This window comes from Zalophus californianus, chromosome 8 (genome assembly GCF_009762305.2).
Source record: "Zalophus californianus isolate mZalCal1 chromosome 8, mZalCal1.pri.v2, whole genome shotgun sequence".
Classification (NCBI taxonomy): Eukaryota; Metazoa; Chordata; class Mammalia; order Carnivora; family Otariidae; genus Zalophus; species Zalophus californianus.
In genome coordinates, this window is record NC_045602.1 from 833,417 (window position 1) to 856,232 (window position 22,816).

The 22,816-nt window shown below is 47.0% G+C and overlaps 1 protein-coding gene across 1 annotated transcript in view; it reads left to right on the forward strand.

The window, feature by feature from the left end:
• The first annotated feature begins 796 nt into the window (after nucleotides 1–796).
• Nucleotides 797–22,816, forward strand: part of SNTG2 (syntrophin gamma 2) — a 218,106-nt gene continuing 196,086 nt past the window's right edge. The window contains exon 1 of the mRNA XM_035728728.1: nucleotides 797–913. Within this exon, the coding sequence (XP_035584621.1) occupies nucleotides 842–913 (72 nt within the window). The 5' untranslated portion in view covers nucleotides 797–841. The remainder of the gene's footprint in view (nucleotides 914–22,816) is intronic.

Consider the following 22,816-nt stretch of genomic DNA (forward strand, 5'->3'; position numbering starts at 1 on the left):
TGACCTAGGATTGGTGGGTCCCCGCAGGTTGGGGCGCCAGAGCCGGAGCCACCACGCTTTGGGGCGGGTGCGCGGGGGAGTGCGGGGAATTGAGGCTTCTGCGTGCTTTCCTTTGCCAGGCAGTCCCCGGGGTACCGCGTCAGCTGCGGTGTGACCCGCGACTGGGCGGGGGCGCGTGTCGGTCTCCAAGGACGCGAAAGGCCGAGGGACTGGGTCCGTGCAAAGGCGGGGAGGGCTGAGGGGAGCCCTCCAATCAGAGAGCCAAAGGAAGGGATGCGGAGGGGGCGCCCAGCCCGGGGTGGGGCACTCTACTCGTGCCTGAGAGAGCCACGCATCCAAGCGCTCCCGTTCGCCCAGCCGGAGAGCCCCCTGCCTCAGCCTGGCTTCTGTGCTCGGGCCCCCCACTTCACGTGGGTGCGCTCCCTGAGCCCTCCGCCCCTAAGCTCCTTCCCCTGCGGTGGTTGCGATCAGCACCCCGTCCCCCGCCCTGGGAGTGCCCCGTGCCCCCCACCTGGCCGGTGCGCTAGCCGCCCTCCCCGTGTGAGCGAACCCCAGCGAACCCATGTGTTCGTCCCCGCCGTGGGAGCTCCTGGCGCCGATGCCCGGACCAGTGCGCTCGCCCCCACGCCACTAGACAGCAGCGCGCCCCTCCTCCGGGGGCGGGTCAGCGTGGGCGGTGCTCGCGGGCGGAGGGCGGAGCGCCCCCTCCCACTGCGAGCCTAGCCGGAACCCGAGCCCGAGAGGGGCGCGGACCTGGAGCCGGCGGGGCCCTTGGACGCTCGCGCGGGCCCCCGCGCTGAGCTCGCCCGGCCCGGAGCGCGGGCCCCGCCGCTGGGCGGCCATGAGCACTGAGGGACCGCCGCCCCCCGCCGCCCCCAGCGGGCGCCCCGGCCGCCTGCTGGAGCCCGCGCGGGTGAGTGCGGCCCCTCCGTGCCCCCTCCTCTCCCGCGGCCCCGTCTCCCTCTCCTCGCCTCGTCCGCTCAGCGCGTCGGCCACCGCTTCCCTCACCCTTTCCCCCCAGCTCGCCCCCTCCGCTCCTCAACGCCCCTTCCCCTCTGCGCGCCCCTTCCCCTCTGCGCGCCCCTTCCCCTCTGCGCGCCCCCTCCCCTCTGCGCGCCCCCTTCCCCTCTGCGCGCCCCCTCCCCTCTGCGCGCCCCCTCCCCTCTGCGCGCCCCCTCCCCTCTGCGCGCCCCCTTCCCCTCTGCGCGCCCCCTCCCCTCTGCGCGCCTCCTCCCCTCTGCGCGCCCCCTCCGCCGCTCCCTACGCCCCTTCCCTTCAGCGCGCCACTTCGCCTCAGCGCGTCCCCCTCTGCTTCCCGCACCCCCACTGCCTTCCCTGTTAACTGGGGCAGCTTGTGCCGGTGGGTGGGCGCTGGGACCTTGGGTACAGTGGGCGCACACCTCCTGACCGCCCCTCTCTACCCCACCCCAATATCCCAACTGGAAACTGTGGGTTTGCTGTTTAATGCCCTGAGGGGCTGGAGGGAAGCACAGGGGCTTTAGGGTCCGTGGGAACTGGAGTTTTCCAGAATTGGGCGTTTGGGGTTGGCCCTAATTTCTTCCTGTGAGCGGCTCCTGGGTCCAAGAGTTTCGGAGGTGATTCCCCCCGGATGGGGCCAGGTCGGGGGTCGTCCCAGCCCGTCCCCCCTCCCCAGGACCTCGTTGTCCCTCCCTGGTGCTGGGTTGGGGGAGGCTCCCACTGAGTTCTCTGGACTTGGGGCAGCTATGAGCGGAATTCCTAGTACTGATGCTGTTTCGACACTTGAATTCCAGTCCTTGCCCCACACAACTCCCATTCCACCTTCTGATTTTGGAGTAGCTAAACTATTGATGGACAGAAAACAGAAATGTTGGCTCAAACAAAAGACGAAAAGTTCTTGGAAGCCTTCAAGTTGTCACCCCCAGCATAACCGAGTGTTCTGGAGACAGCCTAAGAAAGCGGCTGATTATCCAGGCCTTAGGAGGCTCTGGACGGAGAGACTCACTGAGGTGGTTTGCAGGTGCTCCGCCGTGGCTCACGTGGGATCCTTCCCCACAGACCCCCTCATCCCATGAAGGCCAGTGAAAAACAGGGATATATTGACCATCCTTCGGGTCACAGAAATGTTTTGAAAGAGGATGGGCGGAAGGCTTTCACGGATTCCTACTGGTCATAATGCTTCTAAACTAGGGGAGTAGCAGTAACTATGGTTTTTTTTTAAATATATAATCTGTGTAGAGATAGATGCTTTTTCCATCATGTTATGCATTTCTGGGATATTATCACAAAATTTTAAAATTCAGTCCCAGGTAACATTCTGTTTATTTTTTAAAGTACTTTGTGATATGAATAGTTTTCCAGCCATTGCAGATGGTAATTAAACCCTACAAGATGTGCTTGGAGTAATTGGCAGTAAACTGCTTAAGAAAATAGAGAAGCTCGGGAGTGATAGCGTTTCCACTTTATTACAGCTTTGAATTTTGAAACGATTCCCCCCATGGTTAGAATTAGACATTCTCCTGAGGTATTCTTGCACCTAGTCGGCTTAGAACCATTGTACTTGTCCTGGAAGAGTTGAAGGGGGTTTATCACACTGCATAATCCACCCAGGTGATGAATTATTGGCAGTGACTTTGGGTTTTAAAAATTACATCAACTGCAAGTCCTCCACTAAATAGTCTCCAGTGCGTTAAGTGTTGACTCCTTTAAGGCACTAAACATGGGGTGCACTGGTGGAGATGGGTTCTGTTCACCCGTTTGCACACGACGTGTTTAGTGCTTTCTTTGTAATAAAAGCCTCGATTCTATGATACAGCCTGTGTGAATTATACTTGCAAGTAAGCTTTTGTCAGGATTGGAGGCCAAATATTAGGATAATAATGGAGAGCATAGTAAGGCAAGAATAATAACTTTGTATTCTTAAATAGCAAAGATGTGCTCAGTTGAACTGCAGTGTATGAAAAGGTTCAGCTTCTTATTTATTTAAACTGAATCTAAGTATCCGGTTTACACAGGAGGTCTTTAAAAACATGAACATTCAGAGCATGCAGTCGTGGTTTAAATACTTTGGACCTGGTCGGCCGTTAATTTTTACTGGAATGGTTGGTGTCCAGACAACCATGCAGAAGTACTAATTTTTGTATCAATAACTCTGTGTAATATCATTGAATTTGCATAGTTATTTAGTCATTTCTGTTAAGGAAGGAACTTAGTTTTTCTAATTAGAAAAACAATGACAAAAAAAGAGACTTGTTTTAATCCCATTATATTTCTAGTCTCTGTTTTCTGAAGTCAAAAATGCAGCACGTTCTTTGTAATGACTACTTGCTGGAATCATGGGAATCTGGCCAAATGTGAACGTCTCACTCCGGGTTGGAGCCGGCTTCCCAGCCCTTCTCCGTATAGCTGTTCCATGTTGTCTGCTCTTTCTAGCTTCAGCCAGTGCGTGAGCCCGAGCCCCTACTCCCCCATGTCCCCTGCTAAAGTCCAGTGGTGGAGGAGACCCAGGACAATGTGATGAGTGTATTCTGCTTCTTACGGTCAGACGCTGCAGCTGTTGATTACTATCGACAGCACATTTTCGGTTTCTAAATAACATCGCCTCGGTTTCTAAATAACATCGCCTCGGTCCAAGGGGCTGGAAGCACAAAGCAGTGAGAGCTGGCAATGTGCTTGCTGTTCTCTGTGAGGAGCTTGCCCATTGCAAGGTGAGAACAGGTCAGGTCCCTTGAATGTGCGGTTAGTAATGGAACCACTTAATCATACTGTGCAAGATAATTTAAGCATGTCACCTCTAAGGAAGGCTGTCCCTTTGTTTTATGCTTTTGTTCCATGTTTCTTATCCTTGCTGACTCATCTTTGATTTCAATTGTGGAATTTCTGGTGGGGTCTATGATATCATAAGCAAGATTGACGTATTTTAAAATGGGCAACCACTTGGTTTAATCAGGAGGTTTGCTAGTGAGCACTTCCACAAGATCCAGGTTAGAGGAATGCTTATTTATTGAGAATACCAGATGTTAAAATTGCCTTGTTTCCCAACAGTGTGTGTGGAACGGCACCCTTCGAGAGCAGCGTGTCTGTGCCAACATGTAAGCACAGATGCGTTTTCTTGAATTCCGACTTTAGTGTCGTTCAGCTTCGGCAGAGGCTGCCATGGCGATGGCATGACAGTGTATTCCATCCAGGAAGCGAGTTACATACTGAGACACCGAGCTCCTTTTGAGTGGGAAGGAGGGAGGAGAGTCTGTGTCGTTGTGTGAGGAGGAACAGACTCACACCCCGGTTTCCTTAAGTCTTGCGCAGGTGTTTTTGCTGCAGGGCGGGGAAGCTTACCTGTCCCTGGGGCAGCCTCTGGAAGGGGAGGGGCTTGCCAGGGTCTCAGTGGGGTGGTGGCAGGGGCAGGTCACTGGCCCTAAGTGGTCGTGGGAGGGCGGAGGGAACGGCCTGGAGAATGTGCGGTTTGGGTTCCTCAGGTGGTTTTGAATCTCCGATTCCAGCGTTTGCTATTTAAATAGAATCTGCAGGTATTTTAATGAGATGAAATAAGGAAGGCTAGTGCTTTTGGAGGAAGAATGCATGAGAATTTCATGGAAAAATGTATTTGCACTTTCAACTGGCGTGGACTTTTGGTTATCATCCGGCTGGTCATCCTGACTGTTGTTCAGGTTGTAGTTCTGGATGGAAGACTTTGGGTTATTTTCAGTGAACACTAGATGTCACTTCTGCCCAGCACATGCCATCACGGAGGCCAGTTTGCCCTCTTCTATTTCTCGACCGAAGACTAAGCCTCCCTGCTGGCCCTGCTCCAGGCCCTGCGAGGCCTCACCCTGCCACCCCCGAAACCTGCTGCCTCCCCACCACGCTGCTTCCCACTCTGCCGCAGAACCGTTTTCTCCCCCACATTGTCTTAGACGCTGAAGAAGTGCTGGGGATACTGTGACATGGTGAGTCTTCAACTGAATGGTCGGGTAAAATACTTGTGTTTTCTAAAACGTCTGCAGTTTTAGATCCCGTAAATGTTATTACTAACTAGTTATGTTTAATTTAACAAAGAATTAAGATTTAGAGAAATGGACGTGTCGACTTAGAGGACAGTCGTGGAGGACACCGTGGGAAGGATGAGGGCAGGTGGGGACGTGTTCAGCCCCTCCCGGCCCCTCCCCTGGGCCCCGGCCCTGCTCTTCCGGCAGGTCTCCGAGGCAGGTGGGCCCCTTCGCTCCTTTCCTGGGAACCTGAGACAGCGTCCGGTGGTTGGTTACAGCCATATTTGTTGTTGTGAATGAATAAACGGGACTCTCTCATGTTGACATTTGACATTGACTCTCCTTAGTTTTGACAGGCAGCAACTCACTTGAAATTTGGACAAATATTGGGGCACCGGGGTGGCTCAAGTCGCTGGGCATCTGCCTTCGGCTCAGGTCATGATCCCAGGGTCCTGGGATCGAGCCCCGCATCGGGCTCCCTGCTCCGCGGGAAGCCTGCTTCTCCCTCTCCCTCTCCCCCTGCTTGTGTTCCTGCTCTCGCTGTGTCTCTCTCTGTCAAATAAATAAATAAAATCTTTAAAAAAAAAAGAAATTTGGGCGAATGTTGTGCTATTACAGATACAATCACACAACATATTAAAGTTCAGTAAGTATCACTGTGCTCATTAACATCCATTATTTATTTTTCCTGAACTTGTGTTAGACTCCAGCTCGGGAAGACAGACATCCCTCTGGTACCCAGAGGGTTAGTAAATGCGCCGAGGAATTAACTCATAAGGAAGTGACCATAATTATTTATATTTTATTCAAAAATAATTTAAATGACAAGTTGTAGTAAGAATCAAATTCCGTCTAGAATGAATGCTCTTAGCAGGCAGATATTTTGTTGTCTACTTTATGAATTATTATAAGTAAAAATACAACCACACAAATGCACCCAAATTCTATATTAGAATGTTTTTGTTCATTGAGTTAGTGTTTAGGAAAATAATCTGCACTTATAAAGTGTGCCATAGCTGTCAGTTATTCCTATCAAAAATTATAACATCTTCCATGGAAAATAAGTAGTTTGTGTTTAGCAATGTTCACACAAAACCTTGGAGGAGAAAGCTTTCAGAAACGAAATACCAGGGATCTGGAGTATTCCATAGAGGGGAAACCAGCTTCCCTTTCTGAAACAGAACCTACCAGATGAAAAGGGAGGCTGAGCCCCTTTCCCAGGTCTTCCCCTGAGTTTGATGCTCCCTAAGCTGCCTCTGCCTGGTCACTGCTTATAGCTGCCACCTGTCCTCAGCCTCCGTCCGTGAGTCACGAGGGCCCCGTGTGTCCCCAGACCACAGTCTGCCTGTCTCCTTCGGGCAGCAGGTTGGAACCACTGCTCGCTCTCCCCAGCACACCTCTCTCCAGCGCCACAGCCTCATCCCTTCCTCCTCAGGAACTTCGGCAACCAGCCCTCGGTTACTTTCCGGGTAACCTCACCCTCCTCCAGGAAAGCGCCCCACGGCCTCCCACGCTGTGCCTTCAGCCGCTCAGCTCCGACTTCTGTGTCTGCCCCCTGCTTGGCTGTTCAGTTAACATTTCTAAAACCAGTCTCATAATCTCAGTCCTGAAACCTGGTTCTCTTTCTGTGTTTACGCGTCGAAGAATAACAGCACCGCCCACAGAGCTCACGGCATTACCCAGGCCCTGCTTTTCTTAAACCTCTGATGCACTGGTGATCCTCCGAGTTGCCTCGTGCTGTTTTCTCTTCCCGACATACATCCCAGCGTTGCCTCCGCCCCAGCCTCCCTCCCGTTGGCCCTTCTAATTCCCAGCTGCCGTTGCAGCTCTCTGCCTCGCCAACGGCCGCTTACTTCTCCTCTTCCTCTGCAAGAGCCCCAGCTTTGTCCTGGCGTTCGGTGCTCCTAGGATGTATGGGCCTCCTTCCTACCATCAGGTTAAAATTTTAACCAATCTATGATTGCCTTTAGAAAGAGCATGTTTGCAGCTTTGCCAGTGATGCTGCTTATCAGTGAATGTGAATATTTCCCTTCCTTTTAGAAAGAGACACAAGACTTGGCGAATCATACACATGGTGCCTAACAGCTGACACATGATGTACCGGCCAGATCAGTACATATTTATCTGCTTTTCAGGATGTAATTTTGTGTAGAAGAGAGAGAAAGTTCTGTTTCTGGCTTTTATACTGAGAACTTATATTTATCATTAACTATTTTGGCTTTGAATAAAATTGCACCTTTTTATTTTTGTTACAGCTACCTTCTAATATCATTTTTATGAATGAGCAGAACTGTTAATGGTAAAATATCATTTATACTATTTCTCATCTCTATCCTGCTGAATGTTACCCTTAGTGATTTCTTTTCAGATAATTATACTTTAGCAAATGGCTCATTATAATTATCTTAAGTTTTCTTTATGTACCGGGGAATATAAAATTACTTCTCATACCGTAAACCTGAGGACATTCAGAACCGAGGAGTTAGAAGCATCCTTTCAGAAAGCGTGCAGCGTTGACACAGTTGGTGTTATCTTGATGAAAGAAAGCCGACTCTGGTTTTATTCCTGAAATTATCATGGTTTGTGTAGCAAGGTAGAGAAATACCAGCTTCTGCCCATATGTCACTAGAAATGCCAGAAACGCCCCTGGCCTCCCACAGTGGGACGGACAGGCAGAGGGGGCCTCGAAAGCTAGCAGCACGCAGGGGTTTTCTCAACCTCAAGGGTTTTCCTGAAGAATAGGCTCGCTGATAGCAAAATTGAGTGTCATTTGGAGCGGGGCTCTGTGGTTATAAATGTTACGCAGGTGCACATACACACATTGTTTCAGACCAGTGTCTGAGCTGGGAATTGAGAGGCAGAAACAGAGCAGAGTGGTCCGGACAGGCCAGCCCCGTGCTAGCCAGCATGGGACGCAAGTCCTTCCTGGGGCTTGTCCCTGGGGATACGGTCGGGAATGTGCTCACAGCCTGTCCAGAGGGTTTGCAGAGAGTAAACACATAAAACACGACTGCAGACTTTTATGGGTGTTGAAAGGAAGAGAGAAATATGCTATCATAGGGAATAACATATATGTTAACCAGTTTAGTTATTATCAGCATTTCCAGATGAGTCGCAAAGCAGTGATGTAGACACTTTAGACTGTCCAGGAGAGCCTTTGAGTCAGCGAAGTTGGGAGCTGCAGAGGAGGGACACGGAGGGTCTTGAATTCAGGGACAGAGGAGCAGTTGTGTCTGTGGGGTTCTTGAAGGAGGAGCAGGAATTCCAGGAGTGTATGCAGGCAGATACCACACACACATGCACACACACGGACACACATGCACACACAGCAGACACACTGCACACACATGCACACATGGCAGATACTGCACACACATGCACACACGACGGGCACACTGCACACACATGTACACACTGCACACATGCACACACGGCAGACACTGCACACACATGTACACAAGGCAGACACACTGCACACACATGCACACGGCAGACACACTGCACACACATGCACACATGGCAGATACTGCACACACATGCACACACATGTACACATGGCAGGCACTGCACACATGCACACACGGCAGACACTGCACACACATGTACACACAGCAGACACACTGCACACACATGCACACATGGCAGACACTGCACACACATGTACACACGGCACACACATGCATGCACAGCAGACACATACTGCACACATGTGTACACACAACAGACTCGGCATGCACACACAACATACACATCCTACATGCCCATACACACATGTGCACACACTGCATGCACAGGAATACACACACACACACACACACACACACACACACACACACACACACACTGGGTTTCAGGGGTCTTTCGGGGGAGTCTGTTAGAGCCGACATTTCTTTTTTCTCCTCAGCTAGTGTGAAGGGACAAGACCCAGACCCAGGGTCTGAAGATTTTCGTACTGACAAGCAGCTGCTTGTATAAGGAGAGCAGGTTCCCTTTCCAGAGCCAGTCTGTTTATGGGTCAAACGAGCAATATGTTTTACCTGCTTGAATATCAGGTTCGGGGTGGTCAAGCAGAACCTTTCACTTCACCTCTAAGTGAATAAGGCAGAGTGTACGTGGAGGCCAGCAAGGGCCTGTGGGATCTTAGCAAGACTCCTGCTGCTTTCTAGTGAGCAGAGTGAGAGATAAGGTCCAAACGATCAGAACTGAAGTGAGAACTTTTCCCTAAATGAGCAATCTGTGCTCTCTGTGGAGTGTGAATACCCCTCACCTCCCTCCAGCTGTGCTTCTGTCCTTCACAAGCTCACACATTAGAATCCTTGGGACCTACAGTTTGTTTTCATGCTAACCTTGTCTAGCTCACGTTGTTTTAGGTTGCTCACTGTTCTTTTACGTGGGCCTTTTCAGCGTCTCTCCTGGTCCACATATTCTGGTCTATTTTGTGTTCTTGGCCAGTACAGCAGAAGGACTGAGGCCCACAGCTCATGTGTGAATTGCTGTGTGACCGTGGATAGGTTACTGAACGTCCCTGTGACTCACTGGTAAGGTGGGGAGAATCACAGAACCTCTATTACAGGGTTCTAGTCATGGCCCCATCTGTAAACAAGTGTGTTAGTAAGTGTGTAATGGGGTGTTAATAACATCTGCACACACGTGTTCACTACCATTATTAGGCAGGTGTCATTAAAGGTGAGTCATTATCGGAGTAAGACTATGATGCCTTATACAATTTGTATTCCTAATTTTTTTAATAAGTCGCTATCTTAAGAGCATAGGGCCCAAACTTTGATCTTGCATGGTTTGTGGGGTTTTGCCCTAATGAAGCTCTTTGGCTGTGGAATACACGGTAACGCAGCATTTCCATGTAGCATCATCTGCCATCGCTGGTACAGCACATAGGCCTTTACTGGCTAGAGGAACAATGCGGCGCCATATGGCTCTAAAAACATACACTCCTGAGTCACTGTTTCTGCTGGGATTTTGCCCCAGGAGTTAGCTGTGTTGACTAATTGCAATGGATTTTTCTCGGTAAGAGAGTTTCCTTAGGAGGTTACTCGACATGGATAGGTTTTTGCTTCTGATTTTCTAGTTGTCAAATGTGTCTTCCGTAGTCGGTTGAGCAGTGGTTCCCAAGAAGATACACCCACACCCTAAGAATCGCTGGAAAGTTATGTGGCCACGGGTGGATTAAATGAAGGGCGTTGAGAGGAGAAGCTTATTCTGAATTATCTGAGCAGACCCCAAGTATGAGGACCTGGGTTTTGCTTAAAAAATTTAAAGGTGTAAATTGAGTTTTGAATATGGGAAAGATACCTATATATCTAGAAAATGATTATCAATTAACTCTTGAAGACTAAGGTTTTTAAAGACTCTTTTGAGTTTGTTCAGAACTGTATTTCTGAGGTACCTTTTTTTCAGTATTGAAGATTCAAACATTTTCAATTTTCAGTTTAAAATGATAAAATATGTGGTTTAATAAATTTGGAAAAATAGCATATTTCATTTCTTGGAGAGATTCCTTCATTTTCCATATAAATATTTGTAAATGAAGTATTTTGTTGTTTAACTTTCATTCTGTATTTTATCACAGTGGTGACTGTGGTAAGTACAGAATGCAGGGTTTGGATGTAAATGTGGCATATTTTTTAATTCTGCAAAAATAAGACACATTGGTAAAGTTGAACAACTGAAGCTTTGTGAACTTCCTACAGTTGTTCTAGAAAAATCTCTAGAGTTACCATTATCCAAATTTGTGTTTAGGATCTGAAATGCAATGGGAACCAGGGTTTACAACTAAAATCTGTTGTAATCCAAATAAATGGCATTTAAAAAAGAAATTGGTTCATTTAAAATCCAGAGGGATATTTAAAAAATCATTTGAGCTTCAAGAATTTTTTCTATTTTAACTTTCTGGATGTAATACAAGTAAAAGTTACATATTTTATATTTTGATATTATAATGTCAAACATTCTTAATGGACACTTAGGACGGTGGAATAATATTCACCTAAAACCATTGTGTTTCTCTAAGATTTAAGAAATTGGAACCTAGCTATGAAACACTAATAATGAGCTAAAAGAGAAATGACACACACGTAAGACTTCTTCTCTGTGTAGAGAATACATCGTCCTAGCAACTGAGATGAAATGGGACAAAGTAGCTAATGAAATGGGACATATAGCGAGAGAGACAATGCTTAGTAGATAAGATTTAATTATATTTTTAAAAATTCATTTCTAAATTGGATAATATTGTATTTTAAAATAGAATTTGATATGAAAATATGTAACATGGTAGATTAAATTAAGTGACAGAATACTTAAATGATCATGTTGTCTGCAAATAAGGATGCTGTTCTTTCTCTGTTAGCAGTCTCTAGTCCTGTATTACCTGCTTTTCCCTATCGCGGTGGGCAGGCTTCCCGAACGACTTGAGGTTGCCCCGTTCTCTCATCCTATGGGGAAAGCATTATCATTCATCATTGCGCATGTGAATGCATGTCTGTTGTAGATGCTTTTTTAGGTTGAGGGCATTCCCATCTCTTAGTTTATTGAGATTTTTATCAGAAGACATGCAGGTGGTGTGACTGAGCAGTCTACAGGGCTGGGTTTAGGTTCCAGTCTCTTTGGAGGCATGGGTTCAAATCCCACCACTGCCAAGATGCAGTTTTCTGGTGGCCTGTGCTCTCTATAACTCATCAAAAAAAAAAAAAAAAAAAACCCACAAACAAACAAACAAACAAAAAACCTCTGGGAGGTTTTTATCAGACATACTTGTTGAATTTTATGGGATGTTTTTACATCTATTGAGATAACCTTGTTTTTATTATTAATGATTAGGCTGTTGATGCGGTGAAATACATTAAATGATTTTGAACACAGATGCCACCTTATATCCTAGGGATCAACCCCATGTGGCCACAGAGTGTTATCATTTTATACATGACTAGATTCAGTTTGCTAATATTTTGTCAATGGGTGTTTGTGTCTGTGTTCATGTTGGATGTTGGTTTACGCTGTTCTTTTCATGTAATGCCTTCTTTTGGTTTTGGTGTCAGTGTCATCCCGGCTTCACACACGAGCTGGGGAGCGTCCTTCTACATTCTCAAAGACTGTCTGTAGCACCTGTTTTATTTCTCTGCTGGGTACAATCCACACCGAATGCTTGGAGCTCAGGCTTTCTTTGTGGGATAAGTCACACAAAGTGGGCGACTCTCCGAGATACACAGTCTGCGGACTGGAGCTGAAGGTCATTGGAAAACAACTTCTAAAATAGAGATATTTTGGCCCAGCTGAATATATTTATTGTGCAACACATGTAACACATACCAGTAAAATTATCCTGAAATTCCAAATGTGCGTAAGCAGCACAGGCTACAGAGCGTTGGAGGGGTAAGGACCCTGACTCTTTCTGTATGCTCTCACAAGTGAGTCAACCCCTATGTCATTTAGGGTAAAGTTTCCTCATCTATGAAATCATTTATAAGGATACACTTGGTTGATGATGTTGGTTGATCATTCAACATTATATACTCATTTTTGAACATTGAGTCCTTGGTATGTCGCAGGCTCAGGACAAGGCATTGGGGGCTCAAAAATGCATAAAGCAGGGGCCCCACTCTCATTAACTCAGTTTCACAGGAAAAAATGAAATGTAATTAAAATACTACCATAAGCTGGATGGTTGGCTGGTACACGGGCGCTCTGATGGAGGTCGGGGAGGAAAGTAAGCCTGACTGTGGGTATGCGCCGATTGCTGGGGTGTAAATACCACAGTGGCTGGTTTCAGGCAACTGGTGGTTAATTACCAGTTGGTGACATTCCCGAATACTTAACAGTCTGCTCTCCTATGCTGGTACAGGGCTGAATTCCATGCCGTGATCAAATACAGAAGGTCCGCAGACTCCAGGTGGATCAGTCCGGATGCTGGGATAGCTCTTGGGGAAGCAGAGCTGGCGTGTGCCTCGCCGGCCTGCGAGGACGGGCAGGGATGCACTTACCTGTCCTGGCTCGCCGAGCGCCTGGATTCCATTAGCCTCTTTGTGACCACGGTGTCTTTGGGATTGTGTGTTAAGTGTCACATTGTGATCTGTCAGGGGCCTCCTGGGAAGCTGGAAGGTGTCTTTAACACACTCAGTTGTTTTGTTGCCTAGGAATATCTTCCTCAGAAAACGGTTTTAGGAGAAACTGTCTGTGGTCTTTTTCTAGTCTCCTTTTTGAAGTTATTTCCCTTTCTCAAACTGCAGGAGTAGGAGCAGATCATTCCCACCTGTAATGCAGATGTGTGGGTTTCTTTCAACAGCCAACCAGGTGATTTTCCCCTCAAAGAGCTTGTCATTCTTAATGTCCTTTTTGCAACCTCTGAATCTGTCGAAGGTCACAATGTGGAACAAAGTCATTGCTGAAATTTACAGAAAGCAGTAATTTGATTGATATTACATTAGAGAAAATAGCTTGGGAGAGAATCATGCCACTTTTTTGGTTATGAATGAAGTAGATATAATCACCATTCAAAATTTCTAGTGGAACAAATTTTTACAAGTCCAGTTATTGTATAATTTAATGCTTTCTGTAGGGCATCTGTGACTTCTCCTGACTTGTATGCTTGAAATAAAACCTATCTCAAATCCAGAATAATCATATTAGCCTCTTTTTATTTATACTTAATTCTTAACCACACACAGACACACACACCAGTCTGACCAAGTCTTGCTGCATTAAATGTGTCAGATCATGTTTTCACGTTACAACTCAGTCTTAGGATTCTTTATAGGTCAACAGGTGAGAGATGATTTTCATAGTAGACTTAAAAACATTCCATGATCATGGAAAATTTTCTATTTCCTGCAGATCTGGGTGAAAGGTAGTATCATAAGTACACGGAGTATTCCTGAGTCATGGGGACATTGCCAAAATAGAGAAAAAAAATCTGGATGATAATATCTACCTTCCCATCCTGTTTTATATTTAAGGTGAACATAAAGTGAAATTTTGGTTTATCATCTATTTTACCAAGAATATAGTGGTTTCTACAAAGCTTATATATTCTGCCAGATGCTAACCTGAAGTATTTTAGCTCCAGGAACTACTTGATAAAAGTGTAATTAAATGGACAGATGCAATATTTTTATGTTTTAATGAATAAAAAATAAGTGGATGTAGTAAAACCTTATTTTATTTTATTTTTTTATTTTTTAAAATTTTTTATTGTTATGTTAATCACCATACATTATATCATTAGTTTTTGATGTAGTGTTCCATGATTCATTGTTTGTGCATAACACCCGGTGCTCCACGCAGAACGTGCCCTCTTTAATACCCATCACCAGGCTAACCCATCCCCCCACCCCCTCCCCTCTAGAACCCTCAGTTTGTTTCTCAGAGTCCATAGTCTCTCATGGTTCATCTCCCCCTCCGACTTACTCCCCTTCATTCTTCCCCTCCTGCTATCTTCTTCTTTTTCTTTTTTCTTAACATATCTTGCATTATTTGTTTCAGAAGTACAAATCCGTGATTCATCAGTCTTGCACAATTCACAGCACTCACCATACCACATACCCTCCCCAATGTCCATCACCCAGCCACCCCATCCCTCCCACCCCCCACCACTCCAGCAACCCTCAGTTTGTTTCCTGAGATTAAGAATTCCTCATATCAGTGAGGTCATATGATACATGTCTTTCTCTGATTGACTTATTTCACTCAGCATAACACCCTCCAGTTCCATCCACGTCGTTGCAAATGGCAAGATCTCATTCCTTTCCATGGCTGCATCATATTCCATTGTGTATATATACCACCTCTTCTTTATCCATTCATCTGTCGATGGACATCTTGGCTCTTTCCACAGTTTGGCTATTGTGGACATTGCTGCTATAAACATTGGGGTGCACGTACCCCTTCGGATCCCTACATTTGTATCTTTGTAGTAAATACCCAGTAGTGCAATTGATGGATCATATGGTAGCTCTATTTTCAACTGTTTGAGGAACCTCCATACTGTTTTCCAGAGGGGTTGCACCAGCTTGCATTCCCACCAACAGTGTAGGAGGGTTCCCCTTTCTCCGCATCCCCGCCAACATCTGTCGGTAAAACCTTATTTTAATATTTGGTGTCGCAAAAAGAAAATACTCTTAGTTTTCCTTGAAAGGAACACGCATGCACATGTGTGCATATAAACATACACATGCATACATACAGGCCTGCACACATGTACACAATACACACTTGCACATGTACACACGTGTGCACACACATGCATGTACACACACATACGGCTGTGTGTGCACACAAATGTGCACATGCATCTACACGTGTCTACGTACACATGTGCATGCACACACATACACCCGTGCATTGTGCACATCTATGTACACGCGCACACGTGCACATGCATCTACACGTGTCTACATACACATGGGCATGCACACACACATCTCCTAAACATCGCGTTTACATCCTGCATTTTGTCCTCCTGGAATTGCCTCTTCCGTGTGGGCATCTGGCAGGAGTGTGCAGTGTCAGGAGGACATCGCTGAACTGTCCATCTATCTGAGCAAGGCAAGGAGAGGGAGAGTAGACCACAAGTCTAAGTTGAGGTTATGGTGACAGAAAGCCCACAGACACTACCTGCTCGACCAGGAGTGGAGCCCATGGTTCTCAGTTGCTGCATTCGGACCTCATGTCCACAGGTCCAGAGCTGACTGTGTTATAGCAGAGCCGGAAGTTTAATCCTGGGATTTAACAAGGATTGACGTGAGCCTATTTGTTCCTTTTAAGGAGTTTTCATCAAAAGCACTAGAATAGAGATAATACACTCTGCACAATTTGCCAGGAGAGACTTCTGGGCAGAAGTACATTATATGTCATTTTTCTTCCCAGGAAACTTTTTTTTTTGGGGGGGGGGAAGGAATCACCTCAATTTGTGAAGATACAAAATCTAATCGTCAAGTGTTGCCAGAAAGCCAAATATATATAAATCACATTCATTCTTAGACACAATCTGGCTTCTGAAGAAAAAATTGTATCTCCTGACAGAAATGGGTCCAGCCTCCAGAGGAACTGCCTTTTCTTCAGTTACTGTGTACTGGCTTCTGGAAAAGAAAATCTACCAGAACATATGTGTCTGCTTCCATTAAACATGAAGACTAGGTGGTGTTTTTCCTTTTCGGAAAATGTTGAAACTGGCAAGAACGCATTTTATGCTAGAACAACTTCTGTAATGAAGATATTTCCTTCCTCCTAAATAGGATGGTTTGTTGGCTGACAGTACGTCTTTCCTTCTCTCTCAGTTGGCCTTTTCTTTTCTAAGAAGGGGAAAACTAGCTTCTTGACTTGAATTTTGGGGCCAGTCGAGGTGATAACCACTACGCACCTGTTTTGGGGAGCTTGCCTGTGCTGTCATGTGCTGGTCCAGGCAGAGACATCCCAAAAGGTTTCAAATCTCCCAACCGAAGTGGTGTTGATTTTAACGTCAGAGGGTATCTATGGAATAATCTGATTTTAAAAGAGAAACTGACTTGTGAGAAATTGGCCCCTCAGAACTGCAGTCAGAAATTCGGCTTTTTCTCTGCTTGATTCTGTGTGAACGCTTGCTCCCTGAGGGTGGAGGGGCCCCGCCAGTGCAGGGCCCCCGGAGCACTCCCCTGACAGAGTCCCAGGCCGCCTGCCTCCTTGGCCATTCTTTGGATTAATATAAGTGTTGCTGCTTGATCATGAACCCTCATAGCTACTTGCTTTAATTTTCTCACAGGGGTTGTAAATAGTAAGGTCAGTGAATGTCATCACAGTTTCATAGATAAGGAAGAAAATAGAGGAAATTATTGTGTTCAGAGATCCAACATGTTTATTCTTTTTCTGGGAATCGACTCAGAAGGGAGAAGGCGGGAGTGCCTTTTGGTTAGTTCTTATTATTTCTGGGGTGCATATCACTGTGTAATACGCATTTCCTATAATATCTTTGGATTCCCCTGAGAATAACCATAGAACGTATGTACGCCTCTCCGTGTGTGCGTGTGGTGAGGACATTGGGGGGAGAGTGAGTTTGCCAAATGTCCCTTTTCTGGTGGCTTCAGGTGGAGGAATGGGGACAGCTGCCCTTGGGGGTGTGTCTGTGCGCCCCCCCCCGGCTCTGCGAGGGGTGCTTCTGAAATCTCTACGGAATCAGCATTCTGTTTCCACTTTTTTTAAAGATTTTATTTATTTATTTGACAGAGAGAGACCCAGCGAGAGAGGGAACACAAGCAGGGGGAGCGGGAGAGGGAGCAGCAGGCCCCCCGCGGAGCAGGGAGCCCGATGCGGGGCTCGATCCCAGGACCCCGGGATCATGACCTGAGCCGAAGGCAGATGCTTAACGACTGAGCCCCCAGGTGCCCCTCTGTTTCCATTTTTTAAAGTTGGCAAAGATGCTGCTTTATGTGAGTTGACCTACACTCAACAAGATCATGTAAATTTAAATAATTAAATTGTGCTTTCCGTGAAGAAACTGTATTTAGTAAATGCTGTGACTGAGATTGCCCTGGTTAAAAAAGAAAGGAAAGCAGATAAAATACCGAGGGAGGGGTCTGGACGGCTCAGGGTGAGGCAGGGATGCACCCTCACACTGACATCTTTTAAAATAGCCGACCCCTGCCCTTCAAGTGTCTGGGATTCTGTGGAAGAGCCAGGGAGGATTGCTCTGTTAGCATGCAGGACATTGTTTTCTTCCTTAAGTAGAGGACTCGATCATTTGGTAGAAAAGACAAAATGTAGCCCTGTTCTAGTTAAAGCACAGGTTTGTTGTTTAAAGAAAATGTCCTCCGAATTTCTGAAAGGTAAAACATGTTAGAGAAACCAGTGATGCTTAGTATTTTTAGAGTGCCTATTTAAGAATATTCTTAAAATATAATAGTTTTCTCTCATTAATAGCTTTAAATTAAAATTGAAATGTTACTTTTATCTACTCTATAAATGAGTGAAGTATTTTATTGTTATGGTTTACGTACATGTATTTAACAAATAATTTTTTGACACAAATTTTTGAAATGCTGATTATGTGCTTGACATTGAGCCAGGAGCGTCGGGGAAGCACGGGCATTGTGGGAGATTGTGTGTGTCTGCAGGAGGCAGCAGCTTTGTGGGCAGGGGAAGCATGTCCCCAGCAGACAGAGCTGGGTGTGCTCTGTGGGGAGCCTGGGGGAGGTGGAGGTCTGCAGGGGCTGGAGCCACTGCATGAGGATAGTCTGGGAAGACTACATGTTTGAAGCCCTCAGAATTGGATGTGGACAGGTGCGCATCCTCATATCGCAGAACCTGGGACATGTCCCTTCGAGTAGCCAGAGTGTTGGCCGTTGTGAAGCACTTAGGGACCATGAGATGGGAGAGGGTCAACCCCGGGCCTGTAAGGGGTGGTGGGAGGGTCTCCAGAGAGAGTTGTGAGGGAAGGGGGCTCAGAGGGAAGCTGCCACCAGCCAGAGGTGCAGGGGGCCCCCTGCCCAACACTAGGAAGCCACGCTAGGAATTCTGAGTCAAGGATGGAGGGCTGGTCTTAGAGGGGCCCCTGGGCGCAAGGACTGGGGGACAGCGTCAGCAGGACAGTCATCCCTGAGAAATTGCCTGGAAAGGGGTGGTCATGGCTGTGCTGGCTCGGACTACCTGGCAGGATGGGAGGCACCGAGGACGGTCGTCCCCCCAGGAACGGAGCCATTTCCTCGCAGACCAGCATCCCGCACTGCCCCACAGGCAGTCTGTGGGTGCTTACACGTCTTGAAATGTCTTCACTTTAAAGTCTGCTACTGACATTCACGCCCACATCACCTAGAGATGCGGACCCACGTGGGACGGCCATCCTGCCATCTCAGCCACGGCAGGGACCAGCTATCACCCGTCTCCCCGCCGAGCCTCGCAGCGGAGTGTGCTGAGACACGGTCAGTGCTGACGAGGGAGTCTCAGCATATCCGAGGTCCTCACCCCCGACTTTTGTCTCTAGAAAGAACCAGTGAACCTGAGCGTGATGCCCATCTTCTGGGGGCAGGCGTGTTGAGGTGGACTTCGTGTGATGTAACAGTGGCACGGAGTCGTTGTGTAGTGTTATCAGTTTCGACAAATAGGATTGTGCCCCACTTCCAGAAGCTGGCATTCTGCTGGTCTCCTTGCAGTGACGCCTCTCCTGACCGCCCCGGCTCCCCAACCCCGGCCTGTGCCGGCTGCTTTCCTGCCCACAGTGCAGCCTGTTTCCGAATGTCTTGTGCGGGGAATCATACAGTATGCTCCTTGACTTATTTTAGGCAGGCTTCTTTCACCTAACATGATGCTTTTGAAATAGCGTGAGGATGCACGCACCAGGGGCTTGTTCCCTGTTGGGGTTCGTGGAGTGGATGCAGCTTGGGGGTTCAGGCTCTTCAGCTGCTCCTGGCTCTGGGCGGCCACCAATACCACAGTGGGAACGGCTCGTGCACACACTCGCTGCAGGAAGGGCTCGTGCCCACACTCACTGCAGGAAGGGCTCATGCATGCTCTCGCTGCAGGAAGGGCTCATGCACACACTCGCTGTAGGAAGGGCTCATGCACACGCTGCAGACACAGCAGGAAGGGCTCATGCACACACTCGCTGCAGGCACAGTGGGAAGGGCTCGTGCACACTCTCGCTGCAGGAAGGGCTTGTGCACACGTCTCGCTGCAGGAAGGGCTCGTGCACACTCTTGCTACAGGAAGGGCTCGTGCACACACTTGCTGTAGGAAGGGCTAATGCACACACTTGCTGCAGGCACAGTGGGAAGGGCTCGTGCACACTCTCACTGCAGGAACTGCTCCTGCACACACTCACTGCAGGAAGGGCTCCTGCACACACTCACTGCAGAAAGGGCTCCTGCACACACTCATTGCAGGCACAGCGGGAAGGGCTCGTGCACACACTCGCTGCAGGAAGGGCTCCTGCACACACTTGCTGCAGGCACAGTGGGAAGGTCTCGTGCACACTCTCACTGCAGGAAGGGCTCTTGCACACACTCACTGCAGGAAGGGCTCTTGCACACACTCACTGCAGGAAGGACTCATGCACACACTCATTGCAGGCACAGCGAGAAGAGCTCATGCACACACTCGCTGCAGGAAGGGCTTATGCACACACTCACTGCAGGCACAGCAGGAAGGGCTCGTGCACACACTCATTGAAGGCACAGCGAGAAGAGCTCATGCACACACTCGCTGCAGGAAGGGCTTATGCACACACTCACTGCAGACACAGCAGGAAGGGCTCGTGCACACACTCACTGCAGGAAGGGCTCGGGCACACACTCATTGCAGGCACAGCAGGAAGGGCTCAGGCACACACTCGCTGCAGGAAGGGCTCGTGCACACACTTACTGCAAGAAGGGCTTGTGCACAGACTTGTTGCAGGCACAGCGGGAAGGACTCCTGCACACACTTGCTGTGGGCATATATGTTCATGTCTTGAGTAAACACCTAGGAATCCTGATTCCTGGGTCTTACTTTAAATTGTTTTCCAAAGGACTGTGCTGTTCTGTATTCCCATCAGCAGCGAATGAGGGTCCTGGCACTCCAGGTCCTCACAGTGCTTGGGGACATGGGACGGGTGCCCTGAATCTCTTCCACATATGTGTTTCCTGTGTGGATAGAGTCTTTCATGAATCTTTCATGAAGGGCTTGCCCTTTTTTTCATTGTTTGTCTTGTTATAAATTAAGATGTAAGGTTTCTTTTTATATTCAGGATGAAAGCCTTTTGATTATATTTTATCTGTTTTCTACTGAGTGTCTTTCCTCATAACATTGAGTGGTACAAGTTGTACACTCTGCAGTGATGACTACAAGTTGTCAGACCTAAGACATGTATTTTGTGCAAGTTTTTTCCAAGCTCTTTTGTCTTCTCACTTCTTTAACCCTCCTGTCGTAATGCACCCACTGTTCATTTCACTACACTCCAGTTTACCAGTTCTCTTTCTTTCTTGTTTTTTTTTTTTTTACTGCTCTGGCTCCTCTTTCTTGTGCTGAACCTGCCGCCGTAAGTTTCTATTTTGTTCTTGAAGCTTTATACATCTTACTCTTGCATATAAGTCTGGGGTCTGTTTTGGGTACTTTCTGTGGAAGTCATGAAGTGTACGCATTGGGGTTCATTTCTTTCGCAGATGGTTCTCTGATGATTCCAGCAGTGTTTTTTGAAAGTCTACCCTTTCCTCATTAAACTTACTTGGCCATTTTAGTAAAACTCTGTAGGCTCCATCTCTGGGTATATCTCTGGACGATGCTCATGCGTACATATGTGCACTCGTATGTGTGTGTATGTGAGTACAAGCATCTCTCCTATACCAGCACCATGCCGCCGATTGCCATAGCTTTCAGGAAGCCTCGCGATCACCTCCGTCTCTCGCCACACTACAGTCGACCCTTGGACCACACAGGTTTGAACTGCGTGGACCCACTTACATGTGGATGTTTGTTTGTTTGTTTGTTTTTCCTTAAATACAGGATAGTGCTGTGAATGTATTTTGTCTTATGAATTTCTTAATAACATTTTCTTTTCTCTCGCTTTATTGTAAGAACACAGTATACGACATGTCTACAAAGTAGATGTTGATCTACGTTTATGTTTTGGGTAAGGCTTTGGTCGGCAGTAGGCTCTCAGTGGTTAATTTTTAGGGGGGTCAAAAGTTGTGCATGGATTTTTGACTGTGCTGGGATTCATGCTCCTCGCCCCCGTGCTGTGCAAAAGTAACTGCTTACAGAGATCTGTATGTTTCTGCTAGTAATCAGATAATTTAATACTGAAGACAGAGAAAACCAGATGGCATCTTTATTGCTCCATAACTTTAGGTATTATAGCTAAGTCTCCTGGAAGTCTGTTGCAAGTATTAATGTCTAATGAATTTCAAGGATGAATGCCAATCCCTCAAATAAATGATTTAATTTTCTAAGTCATGTGTGACTATTAAATATAGTCTATGCAAATCACAGCTCTGAGGGAGGAGGAGGTAGAGGAGAAGTTACAAGTTCTATAACATGTGCAAGAACAAAACTATGACTTTAATTCCAAAATTAACAGTGCGTACTGTAGTTACTTTTTCCTCCCCCAAAGCACCTGCCTTCTTGTATTAGGATGCTTATATTCACTAACTCACTGGAGTCCTTTTGGTTTATTTTATTTGCCATAATCCTCTTAAAGCTTTTGACTTCATAATCATGTGTTGGGATGTGAGGCAATTTTTTTTCCCCAAAATAATGCCTGGTAGTAATGTGGACTAACCATAGAAATTAATGTGTAGCCGAGAAAAGGCATCCGCCATATGTAATTCAAAACCAGCCAGTTCCACTGGGTGGGCCCAGGGCTGCTTTAGGACATGACTCCTTCCAGTGAGAAGACCCAGCTGCTTTCCCAGAAATGAGTTTCCTTGTTACCATCATGAGACCCGGCAGCAGTGGTAAGGATGGATCCCCTCACAGTTTGTGATAACCATCAAGAAATAAATGATGAGAAGTTTCCCGGGAGACCATACGCATCTTGTTGCCCGGAGATTAATTTGGGGGGTGGATCAATTGTGCTCTCAGACAGCAGGGAGAAGACCAGGAGGTCCCTGCTGCTCATGGGGGGACTGGAACAGCGGTAACATTACTTAGCCAGCGGGTGAATGTCTGCGGTAAGGCACACCGTGCAGATGAAGAAAAGGACTTCATTAGGGTTTCATGTAGAACACAGCATATTTTTGCATAAATTACCAGCGTCATGTGCCAACTGAAAAGCAAACATTGGACTGTTTTATAGAACAAAATATCTTAAAATGCATTAGCAGAAATAAGAAACAGAAAACAGATGTAGAAATTGAATTAGTGGTATTAAGAAAACTATGATTTCTAAGAATACAGAG